The sequence below is a fragment of the Rhopilema esculentum genome, chromosome 4 (genome assembly GCF_057945365.1).
Source record: "Rhopilema esculentum isolate cy_ngs chromosome 4, ASM5794536v1, whole genome shotgun sequence".
NCBI lineage: Eukaryota > Metazoa > Cnidaria > Scyphozoa > Rhizostomeae > Rhizostomatidae > Rhopilema > Rhopilema esculentum.
Genome location: NC_142818.1, coordinates 1,810,276 through 1,832,042, shown reverse-complemented (window position 1 = coordinate 1,832,042; position 21,767 = coordinate 1,810,276). Strand labels below are relative to the sequence as shown.

The 21,767-nt window shown below is 36.1% G+C and overlaps 1 protein-coding gene across 1 annotated transcript in view; it reads left to right on the top strand.

The window, feature by feature from the left end:
• LOC135691288 (dynein axonemal heavy chain 8) overlaps positions 1–21,383 on the top strand; it is a 54,170-nt gene extending 32,787 nt beyond the window's left edge. The window contains exons 53-89 of the mRNA XM_065209106.2: positions 561–847; positions 1,180–1,249; positions 1,851–1,973; positions 2,119–2,249; positions 2,682–2,835; positions 3,446–3,610; positions 3,941–4,167; positions 4,546–4,768; positions 5,317–5,418; positions 5,640–5,714; positions 6,134–6,301; positions 6,614–6,742; positions 7,088–7,174; positions 7,458–7,595; positions 8,151–8,278; positions 8,822–8,990; positions 9,450–9,605; positions 10,137–10,292; positions 11,054–11,143; positions 11,332–11,424; positions 11,611–11,715; positions 12,103–12,356; positions 12,703–12,893; positions 13,426–13,547; positions 14,018–14,136; positions 14,489–14,691; positions 14,891–14,964; positions 15,102–15,254; positions 15,637–15,792; positions 16,633–16,749; positions 17,647–17,748; positions 18,179–18,339; positions 19,099–19,255; positions 19,427–19,579; positions 20,011–20,070; positions 20,541–20,792; positions 21,096–21,383. Coding sequence (XP_065065178.2) covers positions 561–847; positions 1,180–1,249; positions 1,851–1,973; positions 2,119–2,249; positions 2,682–2,835; positions 3,446–3,610; positions 3,941–4,167; positions 4,546–4,768; positions 5,317–5,418; positions 5,640–5,714; positions 6,134–6,301; positions 6,614–6,742; positions 7,088–7,174; positions 7,458–7,595; positions 8,151–8,278; positions 8,822–8,990; positions 9,450–9,605; positions 10,137–10,292; positions 11,054–11,143; positions 11,332–11,424; positions 11,611–11,715; positions 12,103–12,356; positions 12,703–12,893; positions 13,426–13,547; positions 14,018–14,136; positions 14,489–14,691; positions 14,891–14,964; positions 15,102–15,254; positions 15,637–15,792; positions 16,633–16,749; positions 17,647–17,748; positions 18,179–18,339; positions 19,099–19,255; positions 19,427–19,579; positions 20,011–20,070; positions 20,541–20,792; positions 21,096–21,383 — 5,538 coding nt within the window. The remainder of the gene's footprint in view (positions 1–560; positions 848–1,179; positions 1,250–1,850; positions 1,974–2,118; positions 2,250–2,681; positions 2,836–3,445; positions 3,611–3,940; positions 4,168–4,545; positions 4,769–5,316; positions 5,419–5,639; positions 5,715–6,133; positions 6,302–6,613; positions 6,743–7,087; positions 7,175–7,457; positions 7,596–8,150; positions 8,279–8,821; positions 8,991–9,449; positions 9,606–10,136; positions 10,293–11,053; positions 11,144–11,331; positions 11,425–11,610; positions 11,716–12,102; positions 12,357–12,702; positions 12,894–13,425; positions 13,548–14,017; positions 14,137–14,488; positions 14,692–14,890; positions 14,965–15,101; positions 15,255–15,636; positions 15,793–16,632; positions 16,750–17,646; positions 17,749–18,178; positions 18,340–19,098; positions 19,256–19,426; positions 19,580–20,010; positions 20,071–20,540; positions 20,793–21,095) is intronic.
• The last annotated feature ends 384 nt before the right edge of the window (positions 21,384–21,767 follow it).

Sequence of the window (21,767 nt, the reverse complement as noted above, 5' to 3'; positions counted from 1 at the left end):
ATAGAGGCAAACAATTTTGATGACTAAATGTTAATTTTGATTTGCCTTTTGCCCAAATTGGAAGGTAAGAAATTTTGTTGGCAGCTTCACACTTCTAGTTATATCTCCAATCTGCTACTGTGTTTTTGCCATTTGTTCATCAACGAATCGCAATTTTTTTATCAAAGTCCAAAGCATACTTAAGGACAAAAATATTTTTGTATTTTTAATTGCAAGTCAAATATTTTACAAGCATAAGAATTTTTGTAACGCATACACTTTGACAAAAATGCCGATTTAGCAAATGTTCCTCAAAAACTCAACCATAGCCTCGTGTAGTGTATCTTATACATGATCCGGCAAGGTGGCGTTAGCACGGCTCACAACTCTGAGAAAAATAAATGGAAAAAGAGTTTTAGCTGCCATACTTATGGCATGTTTTTTGCTGTTCTTGAAAAAGGTTTGGAGAGATACAGTCGCTATCCTATGAAGTTTGAAGCTACTGCGAAGAATCCATTTTTTTACCTTGTATGCTGCCATACCAAGCAGACAAAATTTCAAACCTGTTATTTTTTCCCTAGGTAAAGATGCTTCCCACACCGGCCAAATTCCACTATGTTTTCAACTTGAGAGATTTGTCTCGAATCTGGGAAGGAATGCTCAATGTAACTGGTCACGAAATTCAAGACCAACCGGAAATTCTTGCCTTGTGGAAGAATGAATGCACACGAGTCATAGCAGATAGATTCACTAGCGAGAAGGATATTGACTGGTTCCAGAAGACGTTGCATCAAGTTATTGAAGAAGAAATCAATGAAGAAACTTCGAAAATGATTCACGAGGAACCATATTTTGTTGACTTCCTAAGGTTAGATTTTGTGGGTAGGGTGCATGGGCTCGCCCTCTGTTTGTTGTTTACAAAACTGGATGGTTTGATGGGGTGACTTGAACAGAATCGCTGTGTATACCATCATGTTAATGTTTTTGTAACATTTTGCAAATATGGTGGTAAAACTTATCAATTTCTTTGGTCTATTAACAAAAATTTAGAAAATGGCTATTATAACAACAAAGATTAAGCTAATAAGAAAATGAATCAAAGTTACTGAATTCATAGAAATTACATATTGAAATGCTTTTATTGATTTTTTTCGTACAGGTGCCTTTAAACAAGTTTGCGTAAATTACTTTTCTTCTTAGAGATGCCCCTGAGCCGACAGGTGACGAGGCTGAAGATGCAGAGCTGGATGCTCCCAAAGTTTATGAACGGGTTTGTAATTGTTTCTGACACATTTGAGGACGAAAACCTAAAAGGTCATATCCAGCCATTTCTGATATTTACATATAATGTACTTTAAGTATGGCAAATTTCATGGTAAATTCTATTTCGAATTCTGGGGCCATAAAGTTAGGAGTTGGGGGAAAATGAGCACTCACCAAAAAAGACGCGCAATGAAAAGAGCCTGGAACTAGGGAAGTTGTGACGCAAACTGATTCACACCAAATCACTCATAAACAAGGAATTTTTTGGCGAAAATACTTTTGTCATATTATTTGTTCTCAAAATTCACTTTTATTTGCCTTGCAAGTAATCTTTCATTGAATTTCGGATCAAGTAATCTTGAAATATGTGAGTAAGGATTTATACACAAGATCTATGACTCAAGGCACACATGCACCACTTAATGGCTGTAAATCTCAGTAAATCTATTCACTTCACCAGTAGAACATCAGTTATTGTTTTAGGATTTTTTGTTAACCATCCCTTTTTTGGCATGATCTTTATATAGGTCAGTAATGCTTTGTCTATGAAAAATTTATAGTTTTTTCTAATTCGGTTATCATCGAAACAGCACCTTATTTCTTTATAGATACCATCGATTGAAGAGTTGCGAGAAAAACTGAACATGTATATGCAGAACTATAACGAAGTTATTCGAGGAGGCACTTTGGACCTAGTGTTTTTCAAAGATGCAATGACACATTTGGTCAAGGCAAGGCTTTCATTTTAATTTCAATGAATTAATTTACCGTTCGAATCTCAAGAAGTACTTTAAATGTTCTTTTGGGCTAAGTCTTGCAGACATAGCTTTTATTTATTTGATAAGTTCCTTGGATTTAATGCTAGGCCTTTTTTAGGTCTCCCGTATTCTTCGAACCCCCCGAGGCAATGCACTGCTTGTGGGAGTCGGTGGTTCAGGCAAACAAAGCCTTACACGGCTTGCGTCTTTTATTGCTGGATATGAAACATTTCAAATCACTCTCACCAGGTATCTTTCTTTGTACCTTGGCTCTATACATTTGTAATTAAGACGAGCATTGTTACCCTACCCAACTCTAGTTTCCTTTGGTAACTAGCACTTTCATAGGCTGGTCGATGACGATTAAAAGCACCCTCAAGTAAAATTCCGAACCCAATATTATTCCAGTTAAAAATTATCTTAAAAACAAGTCTTTATCTGGAGAACATGGCGATATCTTCATACAGGGGTGTAGTGTTATAAAGAGATCAAGAAGAGTCCTTACATTAAATCATTTCAATGACAATAGCAAAAATAGATAAGGGCTATTTCTCGTATTAACAACGGGGCCTAGCCCTTTGAACACCTTGCTCTGTATCCCTGCCTAATATCCCTGCTTCCATGAGGAATTGACATTTTTAGAACCAATAGTAAGTTACATTCATGTCTGTCTTACTCTAGAACTTACAACCAGAGTAATTTAATGGACGATCTAAAGTTTTTGTACCGAGCAGCCGGGGGAAAAGGTCATGGAATGACTTTCATTTTCACTGATAATGAGATCAAAGATGAGGGATTCTTGGAGTATGTTAACAACGTCCTGTCGTCTGGGGAAGTAAGTATTTGCATTTGACTCTTCGCAGATATTTCTCCATGGAATTTTGAAGCTTATCTCTCTGTAGCAAATGCTTCACAATTAGATGGTTTTTTCAATAACAACTCATTAGTGTAAGGCTGCTTTGCTGTATATAATCTAGGTTGTTCTTACTTGACACTTGTGTTTTGGGAGGTTAGCTACTTCCTTTCATCTCAGATGTGTTTTGTGAGACAATGAGCAATGAGTAATCACCGGAAACTTCTTATTAACTGTTAGGTTATCAAAGCAAAAGCCCTTTTCCCACTTTTTTTGTTCTAGGAAATCAATGCGTACAACTTTTTCCTATTTTCAAAATGTCTGTGATATCAATATTTAACATGTTATCGAAAATGATGAATGATTTGTTTGCTTAAAGATTTAATTTTCTGCAGATTAGACTCTTCATCATATGCAGATAAAATATTTTCTAATATATCACGATCAGATAAATATACGAATCAAGTCTTGCTACTCGTTGAGGCCTCTTCTAACTTTTACGGACTCTGTTAAAAACCGAGTTGTTTCCAAACGATTTTTTAATATGGTATATAGCTTTAAAATGTTTTAAAGTTACCGACGTTATTTACAGGTCTCAAATCTTTTTGCAAAAGACGAATTAGACGAAATCACCCAAGAATTGATTCCTGTAATGAAGAAAGAGTTCCCGAGATTGCCACCAACTCAAGACAATTTATACAATTACTTCATTTCACGCGCACGAAATAATTTACACGTGGTTTTATGTTTCTCACCTGTAAGTTAACATTGCAAGTGAATCAATTGAAAAATATTTTTAGGTTCTGGAAAACAGAGATGTATATGAAAAGTTAGAGTAAGACAGCAGCTGTTAAAAAGTGCAATAAGTTTTATATGCCAAGTAACGTAGTTTTATTTGATTTTATGTTCACTTGGATTTGGCAACGGTGTAAATCTTTATAAATTATATTTGTAATCAAGTGAAGATATGGGAATAGATATTTGGATATGTTAGTTTTATTTTAAAAACTGTCAAATATATTTTTTATCTATCGAGGCAGGCTATTGGAATGTCCTTTCTTGACATTAGAATATTTTGCTACTGCAGGTTGGAGACAAATTTCGCACTCGTGCTCTCAAATTCCCTGGACTGATCAGTGGCTGCACGATGGACTGGTTCAGCCGATGGCCAAGAGATGCTCTTATTTCGGTGGCTGATCACTTCCTATCCAAATTCGAAATCACATGCACTCCAGAAACTAAGCACAACCTGGTACAGGCAATGGGAATATTCCATGATGGTGTTGCCGAGTCCTGTGCCGATTACTTTGAACGGTAATATCATAAGTAACAAGCATCTCATCTTCTGACTTGACGTGTTCGTAAGGCAAATTGCTGGTTCTCTTCACGTGGATCTCTAGCATTTTAAGGCTCACTTAAGTTAAGGAATCTTTCTTTGCTTAATGACTTATGCAGCTGGTACTATTTGGCTCGTCCATGCCTTTTGTTTCCCTCTGTCTCTTTTCTTTCAAACTATACATCATATGGGTCCTTAATAAGGACTGGTATTCAGGTTTGCGTAAGAATACTGTAACATATAAAGCTATATCTACTTTGACTATTTCAATATGAAAATCATGTTTCTTGATAAATAAAGACGCATTTATTATCTATGAAGCATGTAATGCATTTTTCTAACTTCCAACTACGCAGATTCCGAAGGCAAACGCATGTCACACCAAAATCATACTTGTCGTTTATCAATGGATACGAAACTATTTACTCAGAGAAACGAGCAGAAATTGGTGAACTGGCAAACAGAATGAAAACAGGTTTGGACAAGTTGATTGAGGCGAGCGAGTCGGTAGCTCAATTATCTAAGGAATTGGTTGTGAAGGAGAAGGATCTTGCTGTTGCATCAATCAGAGCTGACACGGTATCATTCAATTTTTCTACTTTTCAATAAAATCAGCCTAACAAGACCCTTGGCTTGTGAAATGGTCACTTTGGGGTTTTTCAAAGCATATAAAGCAATCAGAATGTGGGCTCATGATAACACAGAGCGTGAAGGCAAAAATACTATTGACAGAATAGCAGTTACTGATTAGCAATACAGAGCTAATACCACAGGGGGGACAGTGGATCATTTTCCACCCATTTTTCTGCTGAAGAAAATATTTCAACCGCCTCAGATTTTCATACAGATAAACCTGGAGATCACAAAAAATACATTGAACAAAAACCCACAAGTACATCAGAGCTAGCAAAACGTTTTCCACAATGGGGGCTAGAAATGGAAGGGGAATTGTTTTTACATTGCTGCATTTTCCCTCCTTGTTAATTATGGCCTAGGTCCTGCAATATCAGGTTTTTCATAAGATTCACTTAGATGGAAAGACAGAAACCTAGAGAATGTTAATATGCGATTCTGATATATAAATCACTCAAGATATCATCTATTGTTATTAACTTTCTGCATCACAGGTTTTGAAGGACGTGACAGTAAAAGCACAAGCAGCAGAGAAAGTGAAAAGTGAAGTGCAGAAAGTGAAGGACAAAGCTCAGGCTATTGTTGTTGAAATTGAGGTATGGCTTATTTTTGAGGGATATTCGATATCACGTCAATACAGGATTGCCTCGTTTTCTTAGTTTTTTATACCTAAAATCTAACAACTACGTTAAAAATTAGCTAGTTAATGAATATTGGCTTTACCACTTTTAGAAATTATCTGGTAAAACCTTCAATGCAGTTTGAGTGCATTATGTAATATCAAAGTGATGAGCTGTAAGGTTTTCTTTCTTTGTAGGCAGACAAAGCAGTTGCAGAGAAGAAACTGGCACTTGCCAAACCAGCTCTCGAAGAGGCTGAGGCTGCCTTACAGGTGTGCTGCTTTTAGAAAATTCCATTTACCCAGAAGTGTTACATCAAACATGAGAATTTACAGCGCCTTGCAATTACGTAGACAAAGCGATTTCTTGTTATTGCGAGAACTGCACGTTGTTGGTTATAGATTTATCTCCAGTACATGCGGCTTGAGCTGGATTAAGCTTTGATCGTTGAATTAAGCTATGCTCTGCAAATTAAGCTTTTAACCATTAATCGTTGAGTTTGGTATGCTCTGCAAATTGCCACTATAGTATTAGATATAAAGAGCTTTTATTTCAAGTAGAATTGTATCCTTTGGGGCTAACGAAAACTTCTCTGTTATATATTCAAAAAGTAATTATACATTTGGATTCTTCTTAGAATGCAGTCGAAATAATGTTTGGCTAGTATTCAAGAGTTCTTTTTATGTCGTAGACGATCAAACCAGCTCACATTTCCACAGTAAGGAAGCTGGCCAAACCACCACATCTCATCATGAGAATTATGGACTGCGTGTTGCTGCTCTTCAGAATGAAGCTTAATGCTGTCACCCAGGATCCTGAAAAGCTTTGTCCAACACCATCGTGGTCTGAATCACTCAAGGTAAGCTGTATTCAATGCATTATGTGTGATAATACAGACAGCTTTGCGTAATCAGCTGTAACAAAGAAAACGAGTAATGCACTGCAAGAATTTCTGATAACATAGGAAACCAGGTACATTTTGTACACAAATTGCTACAAGAACTTTTAAGTTTGTGTCCTTTAAGCTCTAGTTGGATAGGCCACTTTTCATCTTCTTTGATCCATATATTTAATATGCTGGTTGGATTTCAGGTTCTTGCCCAGGCTGTCTGTCAGTGTCAACTTTATATGATCATGTTAACAAACCTAAATCCTGGTTACATTGTTTCAGCTAATGAGCTCTGGTGGCTTCCTGCAAGGATTGCAAAATTTCCCAAAAGATTCTATAAACGGAGAGATGGTGGAGCTTCTCCAACCTTACTTGCAGATGGAAGATTATGTATTAGAGGCTGCGAAAAAGGTATAAACATCGTTCTCCAATTGGCTCCGTTTGCCACTCTTCTATGCTAGACATTTTTTCAATATATTTGTTTTTAGTAAAAATTTACTCTATGAGTTCTGATTTGATAAAAGCTGATTTAGCATGCCAATAGCGTTGCTTCTTAAAGCACTTAAATTATAGTAAGTATTTTTTGCTTTAAGCAAGATTTATACAAAAGTTTGGTCCTATGTAATACATCTCTATTCGTTTAATCTTCGTATGTGTCTCTATATGAAACTATCTTACTGCAAAGTATGGTCTTCAAACCAGACAATGATTTGCCAAGGTTCAATTCAAACTCTTATCAGTTCTCTTTTATTTTAGAGTTGCGGTGATGTAGCTGGCCTATTGCAATGGACTAAAGCAATGGCTACATTTTACGGTGTGAACAAAGAAGTACTGCCACTTAAGGTAAGACTGGCTTCCTCTTGCCTTTCAAGCCGCCAGAAACGTTTGATCACTTAGATCACCTTCAGGCATTGTAGAAACAAAAATTGAGTGAAAGTTTTTTCACTGTTTCACGACAAATCTACGCGAGTAGGAACACGAATGATTTGACAGTTGCAGCTCTTGTTTCTTGAAAGTTTGTTTTGCACAAAGATGGATATGAATTAAGTGAATTCACATTAGGATAACTGAAAGAAATTTACGTTCTAGGGTATTTTATTCAAGTAACTATGCCATTACTTTTTAGGCCAATCTGGTTATCCAAGAGGCTCGTCTGAACGCAGCTCAGGGTGACTTAGATAAAGCCCAGGCGATTCTTGATGAAAAGCAGAGTGAACTCGATGTTGTGCAAGCTATGTATGACTCTGCTATGAAAGAGAAGCAGGTATGTTGTGATAACAATTGAGAAAACTATTCTGCATGTTTTGTTGGTATTATAAGAACTAAATGAAATCGCACGAGCCGTTTGCCTACTGGGGATTTTTAACGGAAGACCAACTTTTATTCCACAAAGAATTGATTAAAGTAGGTACGGTCATGCACTGCCAGCCGCAGAGGGATGTCATCATTGCTAAAGCGTTTTAGTGTATGTTGCTGAGCCACAAGAGATGGTTACAAGTGTATCCTGTTAACGATTCGTAAGAGGAAACATCACGACAAGGAAGGATTGCTTATTCCTTTTCTTACCGTCATTGATCATTGTTGCTGTCGATAAGTAGCTTGCTATCAAATTTGCAGCATTGTTGCTACCGATAAATGGCAGCATTATTTTCTAAGCTATTAGACTATTTTACTAACTAAGCTAGATACATTATTTCAAAGCAATCGCGGTGTACAAAATGTAATTATGTCAGGAAATGATCTGTTTTGGAAGCAGTTGGTTAACTTTCATATGTATGAAATCATGATTAATTCACGAGTGTTTTTTCTGTTAATACAGGATTTGTTAGACGATGCAGAGTCGTGCAAGAATAAGATGCAGGCCGCTTCTGCCTTGATTGAGGGCCTAAGTGGTGAAAAGGAGCGATGGACCCAGCAGAGTCGTGAATTTCAAGAGCAAATTGGACGGTAAGATTAAAGTATAGTTTTCCTCTTATTTGTATACCAGCTTTAACTATCATAAGCAATCTATTCTGAATGGAGATCCACTTAAAACGTTGGAGCAACAGAGCTAAAAAAATGATGCTTTCTTAAATAGAACTAAAACATTTTTTTTACTTGGTTCTAAAGGGACTGCTCGATTATATATGTCACCCAAAAGCGATACTCGAGAATTACCAGTATTTATATTTGTGTACCTAAATAGTCGACAACGGCCCCCCTCTCTGCCCTTGGGAAGCTTTTTGAGACTTTGGTTTTCCGAATTTAAGTTTTATTTTATTTCATTTGGTTTCATTTGATTTTTCATAATAAAGAAAGTGGCCTGTCAAAAATTGGTTTTCTCAGTGGGCCCTCAACCAGGTTACAAATATGTTACCTTTACAATTACCAGGCCAACATGTTAGATTCAACCAAATACTTTAGCGTTAGTCCATTTTCTTATGTCATGAACTGTTTTCTAGACACTTGTCTGACTTCAAGATAATATTTTGGAATTATTTTGCTCAACAGGCTCGTGGGCGATGTACTGCTTGCAACCGGCTTTCTGTCATACTCTGGTCCCTTTAATCAGACTTTCCGAACTAAGTTGAGAGAAAGCTGGGAGAGAGTGTTGTTTCAGAAAAAGATTCCATACAGTGAGGGCCTTAATATCACATCGATGCTTGTTGACAATGCAACGGTAGGCATCTCTTGCAGCCAATACTTCCTAATTTAGAGAAGAATTCTCCCTACCTTGTGATGCTTCCGGGCATTTTTTTCTAAAAATAGATAAGTTCCCAGGGCTTTTTTTATGGTACAAAATTCTGAAATTGCGAAAACTTAACGTTTCAGGACAAACTTAACCTTGTCCCATGAAACTCTTGAGAGAGTAAATTCACAGAAAAATGATCGAAAATTTTCATTGGTAAGAAATATAAATAACAAGCTGTAGATCGAAAGAAAGCAATCAGAAACGCGAGTACATGACTGGCAAGGATCAATCTTTATACATCCTCTTTTTCATTTCATATCATATTTTTAAAAGTCTGGTAGACATTCTAGGTTTCAATTATGGTACAAATTTCCCTGAAGATCTGCTAGTCTTTTTAGCGAATTGTGAATGATACACCAAACGAAGAAAGAAACTCTTCCGCCCTAGATTGGAGAGTGGAATTTGCAAGGCTTGCCCAATGACGATCTTTCTGTGCAAAATGGAATCATAGTGACAAAGGCTACTCGCTATCCTCTCTTGATTGATCCACAAACACAAGGTAAAAATTGGATAAAAAACAAAGAGAAAGATAATGACCTGCAGGTATGCCGAATGTATTTTACTCAATTTTGTATGTATAACTATAATAGAAAAAGAATGATTTTACGCTGTAGATCAGCAACAGAAGAGAAATATAAAATTGAGCATAGCTTTTATCTTATTTGTTGAAACGTTCTGTATGTTTTGACGTTCAGATTTTTCATAATGGATTTAAGCTATTCAGAAAATAGAATGCTTTTGTGATTGTGAATAGATTTGACAAACAAAAAACTCGATATGAATCCTCATTTCTAATTAAATAATTGCGAATGAGGCCATTTAGGGGAAAACTTTGACTGATAATCATTTACATAAAAATCTGATGTGGCCCAGAACTCATGGGGAAAAAAATTTCCTTCCTCTTGATCATTCTTCATTACAGACTAAAGTCCTGTTTAATTGCTTTTATCTGTCAGTGTGTTAGTAAAAACGTTAAAATACAAGCCTGTGTTTTTTAACAAAATACCTCGTTGAGCAATGTACCAAAATCTTTACAACTTCTAACACTAACTTTGACTTATTTTTCCACCATAGGCAACGTCTTTGAACCACAAATACTTCAGAACGCACCTTGAAGATGCTCTATCTCTCGGAAGACCCCTGTTGTTAGAAGATGTCGGTGAAGAGCTCGACCCTGCCCTTGACAATGTGCTTGAGAAGAATTTCATCAAGTCAGGATCAACCTTCAAGGTATGATTATTGCGGATAATGGCGGTTGTTGGCGCTTAAGTTGTGTCTTGACTGATAATGTTTTGATTTGGCCTGTCTTGACCGACTTTAGAATATTATTTGGCATGTAACACTAACGTTGCATCTGACACTTTCAGGTTATATCTTCAAAAAATATGAACAATGAAATTGGCTTTGAAAAAACTAAAAATTTGAGAATACTAAGGCTTTTTGTCTAACACTCTTCAGAGTACAAAACGTCAGAACATAGACCGAAAACTCTACACTAGAAAGCATATATACCCAGTTGTGGATCGAAATAGGCCAATCAGAAACTCGAGCACGTGACTGCTGAGGTTGCCCAATCAGTGCCACTTGCCTATTGAAAAAGTTACTAATGGAGTCCTAAGGTGAAAACGAACTCCACCTTTAGTATACTTAAATATTTGCTTTTCTCAAAGCCATTGTTGAGTCTTGTACCACCAAAAGATATTCAACAATAAAATTGTGTTACGTCATCACATTGTAAAGATACTCTTCTCACTACCAGATGCCTTTTTATGCTAGAATACTCCATTGCACTAAAGTAATATGTACCTGTAATCTCTACGTGATTCTTGTCTGACAGTTATGACGTATATTGTTGACTAGTATAAAGCTCCTTTCGTTTGACGTTGGTCAAAAATACTGTTTTTCCGAGACTGTAAAAAGCAATATACTATACTAAATTATCCTAAGATTTAAGTTTTTCAAAAGTCATAACATTGCTTTTATAAATTTAGGTTAAAGTTGGGGATAAAGAGGTTGATGTCATGAAAGGTTTCACACTTTACATTACAACCAAGCTAGGAAACCCAGCCTACACACCAGAGGTACGTTTTTCTTTGAATTTCATGCGTTAAAGAATTCAGCTGGGCTTGTCGATTTTAAGATGATGCTATTTTTTGTCTATGCATCCTAAATGACTTTTGAATTAGAGACAGATTTTAGCTCGCAAGCATACTTTAGTATCCTTTGCAAAAGTACACTTTTTGCTAAATATGTCCTGCTATTGTTTCAGATCAGTGCAAAATGTGCCATCATAGATTTTACTGTTACAATCAAAGGATTGGAAGACCAGTTGCTCGGTAGAGTTATAAACACAGAGAAACAGGTGACATTAAATTCTGTTTTTTTGCCCAGAATGTTTTCCCTATGGTCATTGCAAGACATTTATTGTGTTGTTTGTTTCAATGAGTGCCCCGATCAAGGAGTTCAACAGCTGTTATTTCTGTAGCCAAAAGTTTTTCTTTAGATAATATTTTACTCAGGATAATTTGACCATGAAATCTTTCCCTAGGAATTAGAAGCAGAACGAGTCAAGCTCATGGAGGATGTTACAGCAAACAAAAGAAAGATGAAAGAGCTAGAGGATAATTTGTTGTTTAGATTGACTAGTACACAGGTATATAAATGTACTAGTATTTTTAAAAAACATTTTGTCATTTTTAGTAGAAGAGCATGTAATGATTTGTTACTGGTTTGAATTTATCATTTGTTGCATTTTGCCGCATTTTCGCATTTTTTTTCTTTGCTTTACTTGATTGAAACTCAAAGAGTAGTTGCTAAGAGCATTAGATTTTGTATGACGAGAAGGATCCAAACAAGTTGATAAAATAGGCAACAGACCTCTGTTCCTCTAAGCAATTAGTGTTTCCTAGAATTTATATAGTTGAAAATAAGATCTTCTTTCAATGGATCTTTATTGAAATCGATTGTTCAAGAGATCATAATGTAACATGACATTTTCATGGTGAATTTTCTAATGTAGAATTTTCTGTGACCTTCATAGGGTTCATTAGTAGAAGACGAATCACTCGTTGCTGTGCTAAAGACAACAAAGTTGACGGCCGAGGAAGTTAGTGAAAAACTGTTTGTTGCCAGTGAAACTGAAGTGAAAATCAACGAAGCAAGAGAAGAGTTTAGGCCAGTGGCAACTCGTGGAAGTATTTTGTACTTCCTGATCGTTGAAATGAGCATGGTGAATGTCATGTACCAAACTTCGCTGCAGCAGTTCCTTTCTATTTTTGATAATTCTATGGCCAAGTAAGTATCACTGTAATTTTATCATGGTGCTTCTTTGAAAGTCGAAGAATTCGAGTTATCTAAAGAAATATTATGGGCAAATCAACTATTAATTGTTACATGTAAGGGATGAGTTCAATTAGTTGTTTTTTCAAATTTGTATTGCGATGTTTCAGACTTACGTATGTTACTGGGTAGGTTTCAATGACAAATGTAGCCTTGACAACCGTTTTTCCCAGTTTGTTTAATAATGCTCCTGGGACAGCTTTTTCTGGACTATGACTCTGGATAACAATGAAGTTTGTTTAGTCTAAAAGAATATGCCACTGAATTTGAAACTGAATATCACAACTTTTTTCAATTGCAGCTCTGAAAGGTCTCCAATACCCTCAAAGAGAATCCAGAATATCATTGATTATTTGACATTTGATGCATTCAAGTATGCAGCACGTGGTCTGTATGAAAGAGACAAGCTCATGTTTACACTTCTCACTTGTTTAAAGATCGACTTGCAGAAGGGATCTGTTCGCCATGAAGAGTTCCAAACCCTGATCAAAGGTTTGTTTTTTTTGCAATTCCTTAAATCTATGATATTTTTATTTTCTTATAGGTTTTGCATTGTTTATTTCTTTTAAAAATTGGAATCTCTGTTGATATGTTGTGTCGAGAACGAGAATCACAATAATTGGCAGCGAACTTATTAGCTTGCTGTGTTCACTATGACCAATGGATTTTTTACGTTTTTGTGTGATTTCTAGGTAAAAAAGGCATACATTTTCAGCTTCTGTAAAATATAACAAATGCAAGGTAGTTTTAAGCAGTGCAGTAAATATTCTCAGAATGGTAGAAAAGCATGAAATAAATATGTCATTACTGTGCAACTTTTCCAATCATCAAATTTCCGACAGTAAATCCATCAAATATTTTTAAGCCATCCCTTCATATACATAATATCCGATATCTAACTTCAAATGTTCGCTACCAAGTAACTGCATCTATCGGCAAACTCTTTCTGGCTTAAGTAATACTTCTTTCAGTAAGTTAGGACAATATGCACCTTTCTAATGCAATGCGCTGTTGATATACCAAGGTGGCGCTGCACTGGATTTGAAGGCCGTCGACCCTAAGCCTTACAGATGGATCTCGGATATGACATGGTTGAATCTAGTGCAGCTTAGTAAACTAGGTACATTCAAAGGGATTTTAGAGCAGGTTAGCTTTATATAGTTTTTATATGTCAGAAGATTACATTATTCTAGTTGTTAGAGTCGTTTAGTTTCAGCCTGCAGCAATTAGCCCAGTAATAATTTCACTTCTTTTCATATTTTCGCAAATATTTGAGCAAAAGTTTCAGCTATGAGCAAAAAAGTATATTTTGCCAGTTTCTCAGATGTAGTTGGTCAGAAACGACTCAAAATAACTTGTCATTAGTAAAAAATTTTCACTGTAATTAACAGACTGGAAAAAGTACTACTAGTTCTGGATATATAGCCTACAGTAAATGTTCAGTGATCAGTGTTATTACCTATAGTTTTGGTTTTATATACTTAACGTTACGAGACGGAGTATTACTGCCATTGGTCTTTATGCGTCATGTAGGTAGTGGCATGAAATTTGCACAAGTGACTAAACACAGGACCCCATTTTCTCTGCTACTGGTACATTAATATGAAAATTTCTAGGTAACCAGAAATGAAACTGCGTGGAGAAGCTGGTGTGACAAAGATGCCCCAGAAGAGCATCCAATACCTGATGGATACCAAACGTCTCTTGATACCTTTAAAAAGCTTTTGCTAATTAGGTAAGCTATTGACCAGCTGTTTTGGTATCAGGATCTTGCTGTGCACTCAATGCTGTAGTAGCCATTGCCACTAGATTCTCTGCATTCCCTCTTATAAGTCACCATATGATTTTTAGCTTTTGAGTCTTATCGCACTTCTTCTTTCCGATTTAACGGTAGTTCATCCTCCACAGTTTAAAACATTTTAAAATCCTACTCTTTTCTCTTTGTACTTTTTTCTATCAAAACAGCGATTCTCAAATCATGATGTAAAAGCTTGAGGCCTTAAGTTTCAAAATGGTCGTGAAAGTTTAATTAAAGCGACTTTTTTAAATCATAAGTATTAATGTCTATCTGAAATCATCTTATGTAGATCATGGTGCCCAGATCGAACACTGTCGCAAGCAAGAGCTTATATAGCAGAATCAGCTGGAGAAAGATTTGCTGAAGGTGTAATTTTGAATTTGGAAGCAACGTGGGAGGAAAGCAGTATTAACACCCCTTTGATTGGTTTGTTGTCTATGGGATCTGATCCAACTAGTGCAATCGAAGCATTGGCTAAAAGGAAGGATGTTGGTAAGAGAAATAAAAGTTTTGATTTCAAGATTATGGTATCAATAAAAAAGAAGACATGCTAAATTACAAAAGACATTTCCTTGATTTTGTTTTTAATCTTCATAATTCATTCTAGAGACTCGAAAGAGACAATTCTACTGCAACTCTCAATGACATTTTTATCCATTAATTTCTAGCAACCCTGTTTTTCTGTTTGTAGAATGTAGAGCCATATCAATGGGACAGGGACAAGAAGTCCACGCAAGGAGACTGGTCCAACAAAGCACGGCAAATGTGAGTGAAATTGAAGGCCTTTAAGTAAAATATAATTCGGTTGGAAATATTTCGAATTCTAAAGGTAACAATACTCTTATTGCAAGGCGAGTATTTTTTCTATTGGGAAAAGATAAACGTTATTCCTTTTTCACTAGGGTGGCTGGGTGCTGCTACAGAATTGCCACTTGGGGCTTGATTTCATGGATGAGCTGCTAGAGACAGTTTTAGCGATGGAAACTGCGCATGACACATTCCGCATATGGATCACAACTGAAGAACACCCAAAGTTTCCAATAGGCCTCCTTCAGGTAACCTCATTCAGAATACAGTATCAACTTCACCCTATTTCTATAAAGGAAATAGTCAAAGGTGAAAGTTGAAAATTACTCTACAGTCAAGTTGTTGCAATGTAAAAATTTATTTTCTCGCAATGAAGATTCTAAAAAAAATCCATTCAACGAGTGAAGCTACTAAACCCATCACCTCGAATTGTTTTTGCGATTGATTGTCACAAAATTTCGCCCATTTCGCCAGATGCGTAATATCTCTTTCTTCTTGGATTGGTATTAATATCTCGTAATATTCTCGAAAAATATTATATTGTGTCCATAATTTTCCCTCTAATTGATGATGTGCATTGAGATATTCAACTTCATTCGACAAGTAACTGGGCATATTTTGTCAATGTAGGCTTCAATAAAGTTTACGAATGAACCGCCTCAGGGTGTGAAAGCTGGTCTTAAGCGCACTTATGCTGGAGTCAGCCAAGATCAGCTCGATATCTGCAACATGCCCCAATGGAAGCCAATACTATACGCGGTTGCTATGCTGCACACTGTTGTCCAGGTAACTGATACTGTTGATATCGTTTTGTAGTTGAAGGCAATTGACAGATGTAAAAGTGGCTTAAAACAACTGTCAATCAATATTAGCCAATCGATGAGCGTGCGAGTGGAATCACACTCAATGATTGGTCAATCTTTAAATGAGAGATAGCTAAAGCCCTTTAGTATCAGTCAATTGCCTGTAAGATAACTGCAAACCAAGTAACTACGATTTACCTGTCTATTTCTCAAATAGAGAGCAAATGAAATTATATCAATAGAGTCAGTAGAGCAACAAATAGAAATGGTATTTAAATGTATATGCAATGAAATATAACTGAAATTGATTTGTTTGATAACAGACTTAAGAATTGAACATCGACGAAAAAAATTAATTAAAATTTTCTTAAATCAAGTTCTTTTTTATCATAGATATCTTAGATATTCTTAAATCAAGTTCTCTTTCACAAAACCTTTCTATTAATCAAGTACATTTTTTCGTAAGAATTATGAAGTCTCTTCTTCTTTATGTATAATCCAATCAAAATTTTACCAGTACATATTACAAAATACTTTGCATACAGGAAATTACTCAGCAACACTACTAAGAACGATACCCCGGAGAACAAAAAACTATGTCTACCCGGGGCCATTAAACATAAGAAATAAAAGAAAGGTTTCATGAAACTTAGACATACATCTAACTACATACATGTGTACTAAAGCAGTATAAAATATCAGGTGGTGGCATGTGACAAGTTAGGGACGATCTTAAGCAAGTCGACCAGTTTTACGGATAAACTGCAACGTTAATTGTAATAAATGTTTATTATTGCCATTGTTTACAATCTCTTCTTTACAGGAACGAAGAAAATTTGGCCCGCTTGGATGGAACATCCCATACGAATTTAACCAAGCGGATATGACTGCAACAGTGCAGTTTGTTCAAAACCATCTTGATGACTTAGATCCTAAAATGGTATTTCTATTTTGTTACTTGATCTCTTGCTGCTTTGACCAGTTTTGTCCTGCATCATTTGTAGATTTTTTGTAGCTTATATCTTTTGCTCGTGTGAATCAATAGCTGTGTGTATCAGTTGCTTAATAGCTAATTGTGGCTTAAGCTTTGTGTGTCAACAGCTAAGTCTTGTGTTAATTTGAAACTAATTTGTATTGTTTTGTAAAACTATAAGAAGTTGGAAGTACCAGTCATAATGGAAACTTTATGACCATGTGTCTGTTTTCCCAGTAATTGGCACAGCTGATATTTTGCAGTTTTTATATTTACTAGAAAAATACGCTATTGATTTCCTCCTGGCATTTCATGAATAATCAGAGTCTGGGTTCTATTAGATGACGTAACTATGTGAACTAAACACCTATTAACAGCTAATTTCGACAGAAGAGAAAGAAAATATCAGGTTTTCAAAGTCAAGTTGCTTACTTCTCCTGAAGCTGTCGACTCGGGATCAGCCCATACTTAGCAGACTTTGTTCCGTATTTTCATGCCTGTAAATGTAAAGATTACGGTAAAATGGCAGGCCTATTGCAGTGTGAAAACTAAAGCAAAAGTTACATTTGAATTTACTGACCAACGATAAAATATCCATCTTGCACTGTTCCAGACCTATAGTTTAAGATGTTTACATTACTTTTGATTAAGATAAAGGACGCTGTAATGACCAAAAAATAAGTATTAAGGCTTAAAGTTTGAGGTGCAGACTCATAAGCCAAAAAGTTGTTTATCACTTAGAAATGCTGGAGTTACAGAAAATGATTATACCCCTTTCCTGCTAAATTTTCTAACTGACACAGTTACAGTACCAACCAATAAAAATGGTCTTTTTTCAATTAAACCTACTTCTGTCTCTTGCAGGGAGTCTCATGGAACACAGTAAGATACATGATCGGAGAAGTTCAATATGGTGGACGTGTCACAGATGATTTTGACAAAAGATTGTTGAATACTTATGCTAGGGTATGATGTGAAATCAGTAGAGAGATTATCTGAAACTTTATGCAGATTAAGATCATCTCAAGATAGCTATAAGAAAATATATCTGATTGTTCTCCGTTTTGGCCAGGCTGTACCACACATCTTTGAGAAACATCGAAAGACAAGTGGTTTTCTAAGCTATCACGTGTTAAAATTTTCTTGAATCTTACTTTCCTCAAATCTCGTTCAGATTAAAGTTTCTCACAGCTCACTGGCTATTCTATGAATATCTTGGTCTATCTATGAATCAAGAAGGAAAAATTAATTTCTATTTTAGTTAAAAATCATCATAGCTAAAGCTGTAATAGTTTAGAACTTTTAAATATGTTTATAAATTAAATATATATATGACTTGTTAGGTATCTAAACTGATGAATCTCTCCCAACTTATCATACGATGGTTACTTTCAAGGTTTGGTTCGGTGACCATATGTTCCTTTCTGACTTCAACTTCTACAAAGGCTATATCATACCAAACGTGAAGCTGATTGACCAGTTCCGCGAGGCAATACAAGATCTACCTCCAATGGATACACCGGAAGTGTTTGGACTGCATTCGAATGCTGATATCACGTAAGATATCATCAAAATTTAAATATTGCTGAGGCCCTGATATTGCGTAAGATATAACTGAAATATCAACATTGCTAATGCATTCACATATAATCGACACATACGGAAGTCATGTTAGATATTATTGAAATATAAATATTGCCAGCACAATTACAGGACAAAACATGATGATATTATCATGCGATTATTCGCGTTAGCATATAAGAATGATACTTTTAAGGCAACAAGACGCTTTGGTCCGAGTATAGTTTATAGTTAACTTTTGTCCGAATGAAGTATGTTTCTCTTGATAGATCATTTATAAAGGTAATACATTTATAAAGACAGCATGATGTGAGCGTAGCGTAACTCCTTTTAAAGTTGATTCCTCAGTGAGATCAGTCTGCAGTGTCATAGAAAAATAATATGAATTCGTCGTGTGGCTGAATATTGATTTGGAGCATCTTGACTTTTAGCTTGAAAATTGCCATTTCTGAATTCACATTTGCAGAAGCAGAAGGGGAATGACATCTTTTTGAAGATGATTGATTTCAGGATAAAGCAGAAGAAATTTCTTAATTATCTTAACAGCACGATAGTGTTGGAGTTTATTAGCTTGTTTCGTTCATATTATCGACATAAGATGCTTAGAACTTATGTTCTTCTGAATACTTTTTATTGATTGATAAGCTATGAAACTTGACAAACCCTAAACCGTTACAGTATTTATGTAATGCAAATTTCGCTATTGCCAACATTTCGTCTGTTTTCGTTTGTTAGCTACCAGAGCAACAGAACCAAAGACATACTCGACACCATCCTCAACATCCAGCCAAAGGACAGCGGAGGAGGAAGCGGAGAAACACGCGAAAGCATCGTGATGCGCTTGGCTTCTGACATGCTTAGCAAACTGCCCCCGGATTATGTGCCTCACGAGGTATGGGACGGTCTCCAGGGTCATTACTTTAGATACCTAAACAAACACATCTTTACTGTTTTTAGATAGTAAGAGATTTTTTCTCGAGTTTCTTATTTGACTCTTTCCGGACAAATTTGTCTTTTGAAAGGAAGAGGTTCTTATTTTTTATTTCAATCTTGCTTCATTTAGGTAAAGGGACGACTGCAAAAGATGGGAGCACTTTCATCAATGAACATCTTCCTTCGACAAGAAATCGATCGAATGCAGCGTGTGATAACCGTTGTTCGTAATACATTGACTGATCTGCAACTTGCTATTGAAGGAACCATCATTATGAGCGAGGTATTTTGAACCTTGAGATATATGTCTGCGCCATAGAAACATACACAAACAATCGAAGATAAGCACCAAGAGGTGTTAGGCGCTTACAATTAGGCACAAGGTGCTTTCTTCCTGTTACCAAGGTTGTTTTTTAAAGCAATAAGGATGTCAAAATTTAGTTTTTTCTGAAATAGTTCCATAGATCATAAACAAATCATCATTGCAAATTGAAAAACTTTCTAATTTTTGTTCGTGTGAACTAACGCCTTACAATCTTAATGTAATGTCCTTTGAAAACAGTTCCACCACTATGAGGGCTATAATGGAAGGGGCCCAACCCCAATTCCATTGGGAAATGAGTTTTGTATGCATCAGAGATAATAAAAAATACCTCTCAAAGTTTGATTTGCATCAGTCTGTAGTTAGTATTTAATGCCTTTATCGCATTGCAGAATCTGAGAGATGCATTGGATAACATGTACGACGCCCGAGTTCCACATCTTTGGCAAAAGGTACTACTTTCTCTCGATTATTTTGATATATTATCATTCTGAGGGGGACGGGCCTTTGCACACGCTGGGGCAACCAATAACCAATTTTCGCCTTTATTGCTCCTCCATTTCAAAATTGAAGACGCCGTTTATTATTTATCGAATTTCTTATTTAACCGGCAAATCTTAATGTTCGTGCTTAGATTATTTCATCTAAGCGGCTGCACAGCTTGTGTGTCCAGGCTTGTCATTCTAATCCAAGAAAGGGGATATCTAGTACGCTAGTTAAGAGGGGGATAAATTTTTGAGGGAAGTTCTTTACAGCTGCATGGATGCTCTATTGATATGAATTTGTTATATGCTCAACTTCTACTTCTGAAGCAATTCACTGGTTTAATGACCATCGCAAATGCATTCAAGTGTAGCATAGCATAGCATAGCATATGCAGCCATACAAAAGACTGTAGAAAAATACGGACTTTTTTCAATAGGTTTCATGGGAGTCAGCCACGCTTGGTTTTTGGTTTACCGAGCTGATCGAGAGGAACAGCCAGTTTTCGACATGGATATTCCACGGGCGCCCCAATGTATTTTGGATGACTGGATTCTTCAACCCACAAGGCTTTTTAACAGCCATGCGACAGGAGGTAACCAGGGCGCACAAGGGCTGGGCACTAGACTCGGTTGTTCTGCATAATGACGTCATTAAGCAAATGAAGGAAGATATTACAAGTCCACCCCAGGTAAGAGGCTGTGAATTCAGCATAAGATAGCACGGTATTCAAAAGATTTTCAGGCAGTCATTTTCATTAATAACGATAAACTCTAATGGAAAGTAACAAACATTCTTCCTAAATATGTAAACGATTGCCCATATGTTAATTTGCGTTAGCTCAATAGACTGTGCAGGAGATTTGTGAAGAAACTTTGCTGGTTTTAGTTTGGGAAGATATGTTAGCAGTTTATGATTTAGGAGTAATCGAATTAGCTTCTTTCATTAAACGTTTTTAAAGACTGCTTGCATGACATTATAAAACTGTCAATAGGAGGGAGTCTACGTGCATGGCTTATATCTGGATGGAGCTGGTTGGGACAAGCGTGGATGCAAACTGACCGAGCCTTCGCCAAAGGTTCTCTTCACAACACTCCCCGTAGTACATATCTATGCTGTAAACAACACGGGTCCAAAAGATCCCCGCCTCTATCAGTGTCCTGTTTACAAGAAACCGAGACGCACAGATCTAACCTACGTCACGAATCTGTACTTGAAAACGGTGCAAAGTCCAGATCATTGGATTCTTCGCGGAGTTGCCCTCCTTTGTGACATCAAATAACAATGACGCTAAAATATTTGCCCATAGTTGAAGATATGTTGATGAAATTAGAATATGTTTAAGAAATTGAAATGATAAATACTTATATACTAAAGAAGCCTTTTATTAGACTTGAAAACTGAAAAAATACTAATGGTACTTTATTAGTAAAAGGAGCATAGTGAGATCAAAAAGGAGGTGTGGAGCTACATTGTTGAAATTACTGCCACATGGGTTTATAAATATGGCAAAGAACGAGCAACTGGTGACCTAAGAAACTGCACATATGTCAACAAAAATATCACGAGAAGATACTGATAAAATGTCTTTTGCTGCTGTATATGCAAAGTCTTTCTTTTCCTTGGCCTTTTAATTTTGAAGTAATACTTAAATAAGGAAAAAGGA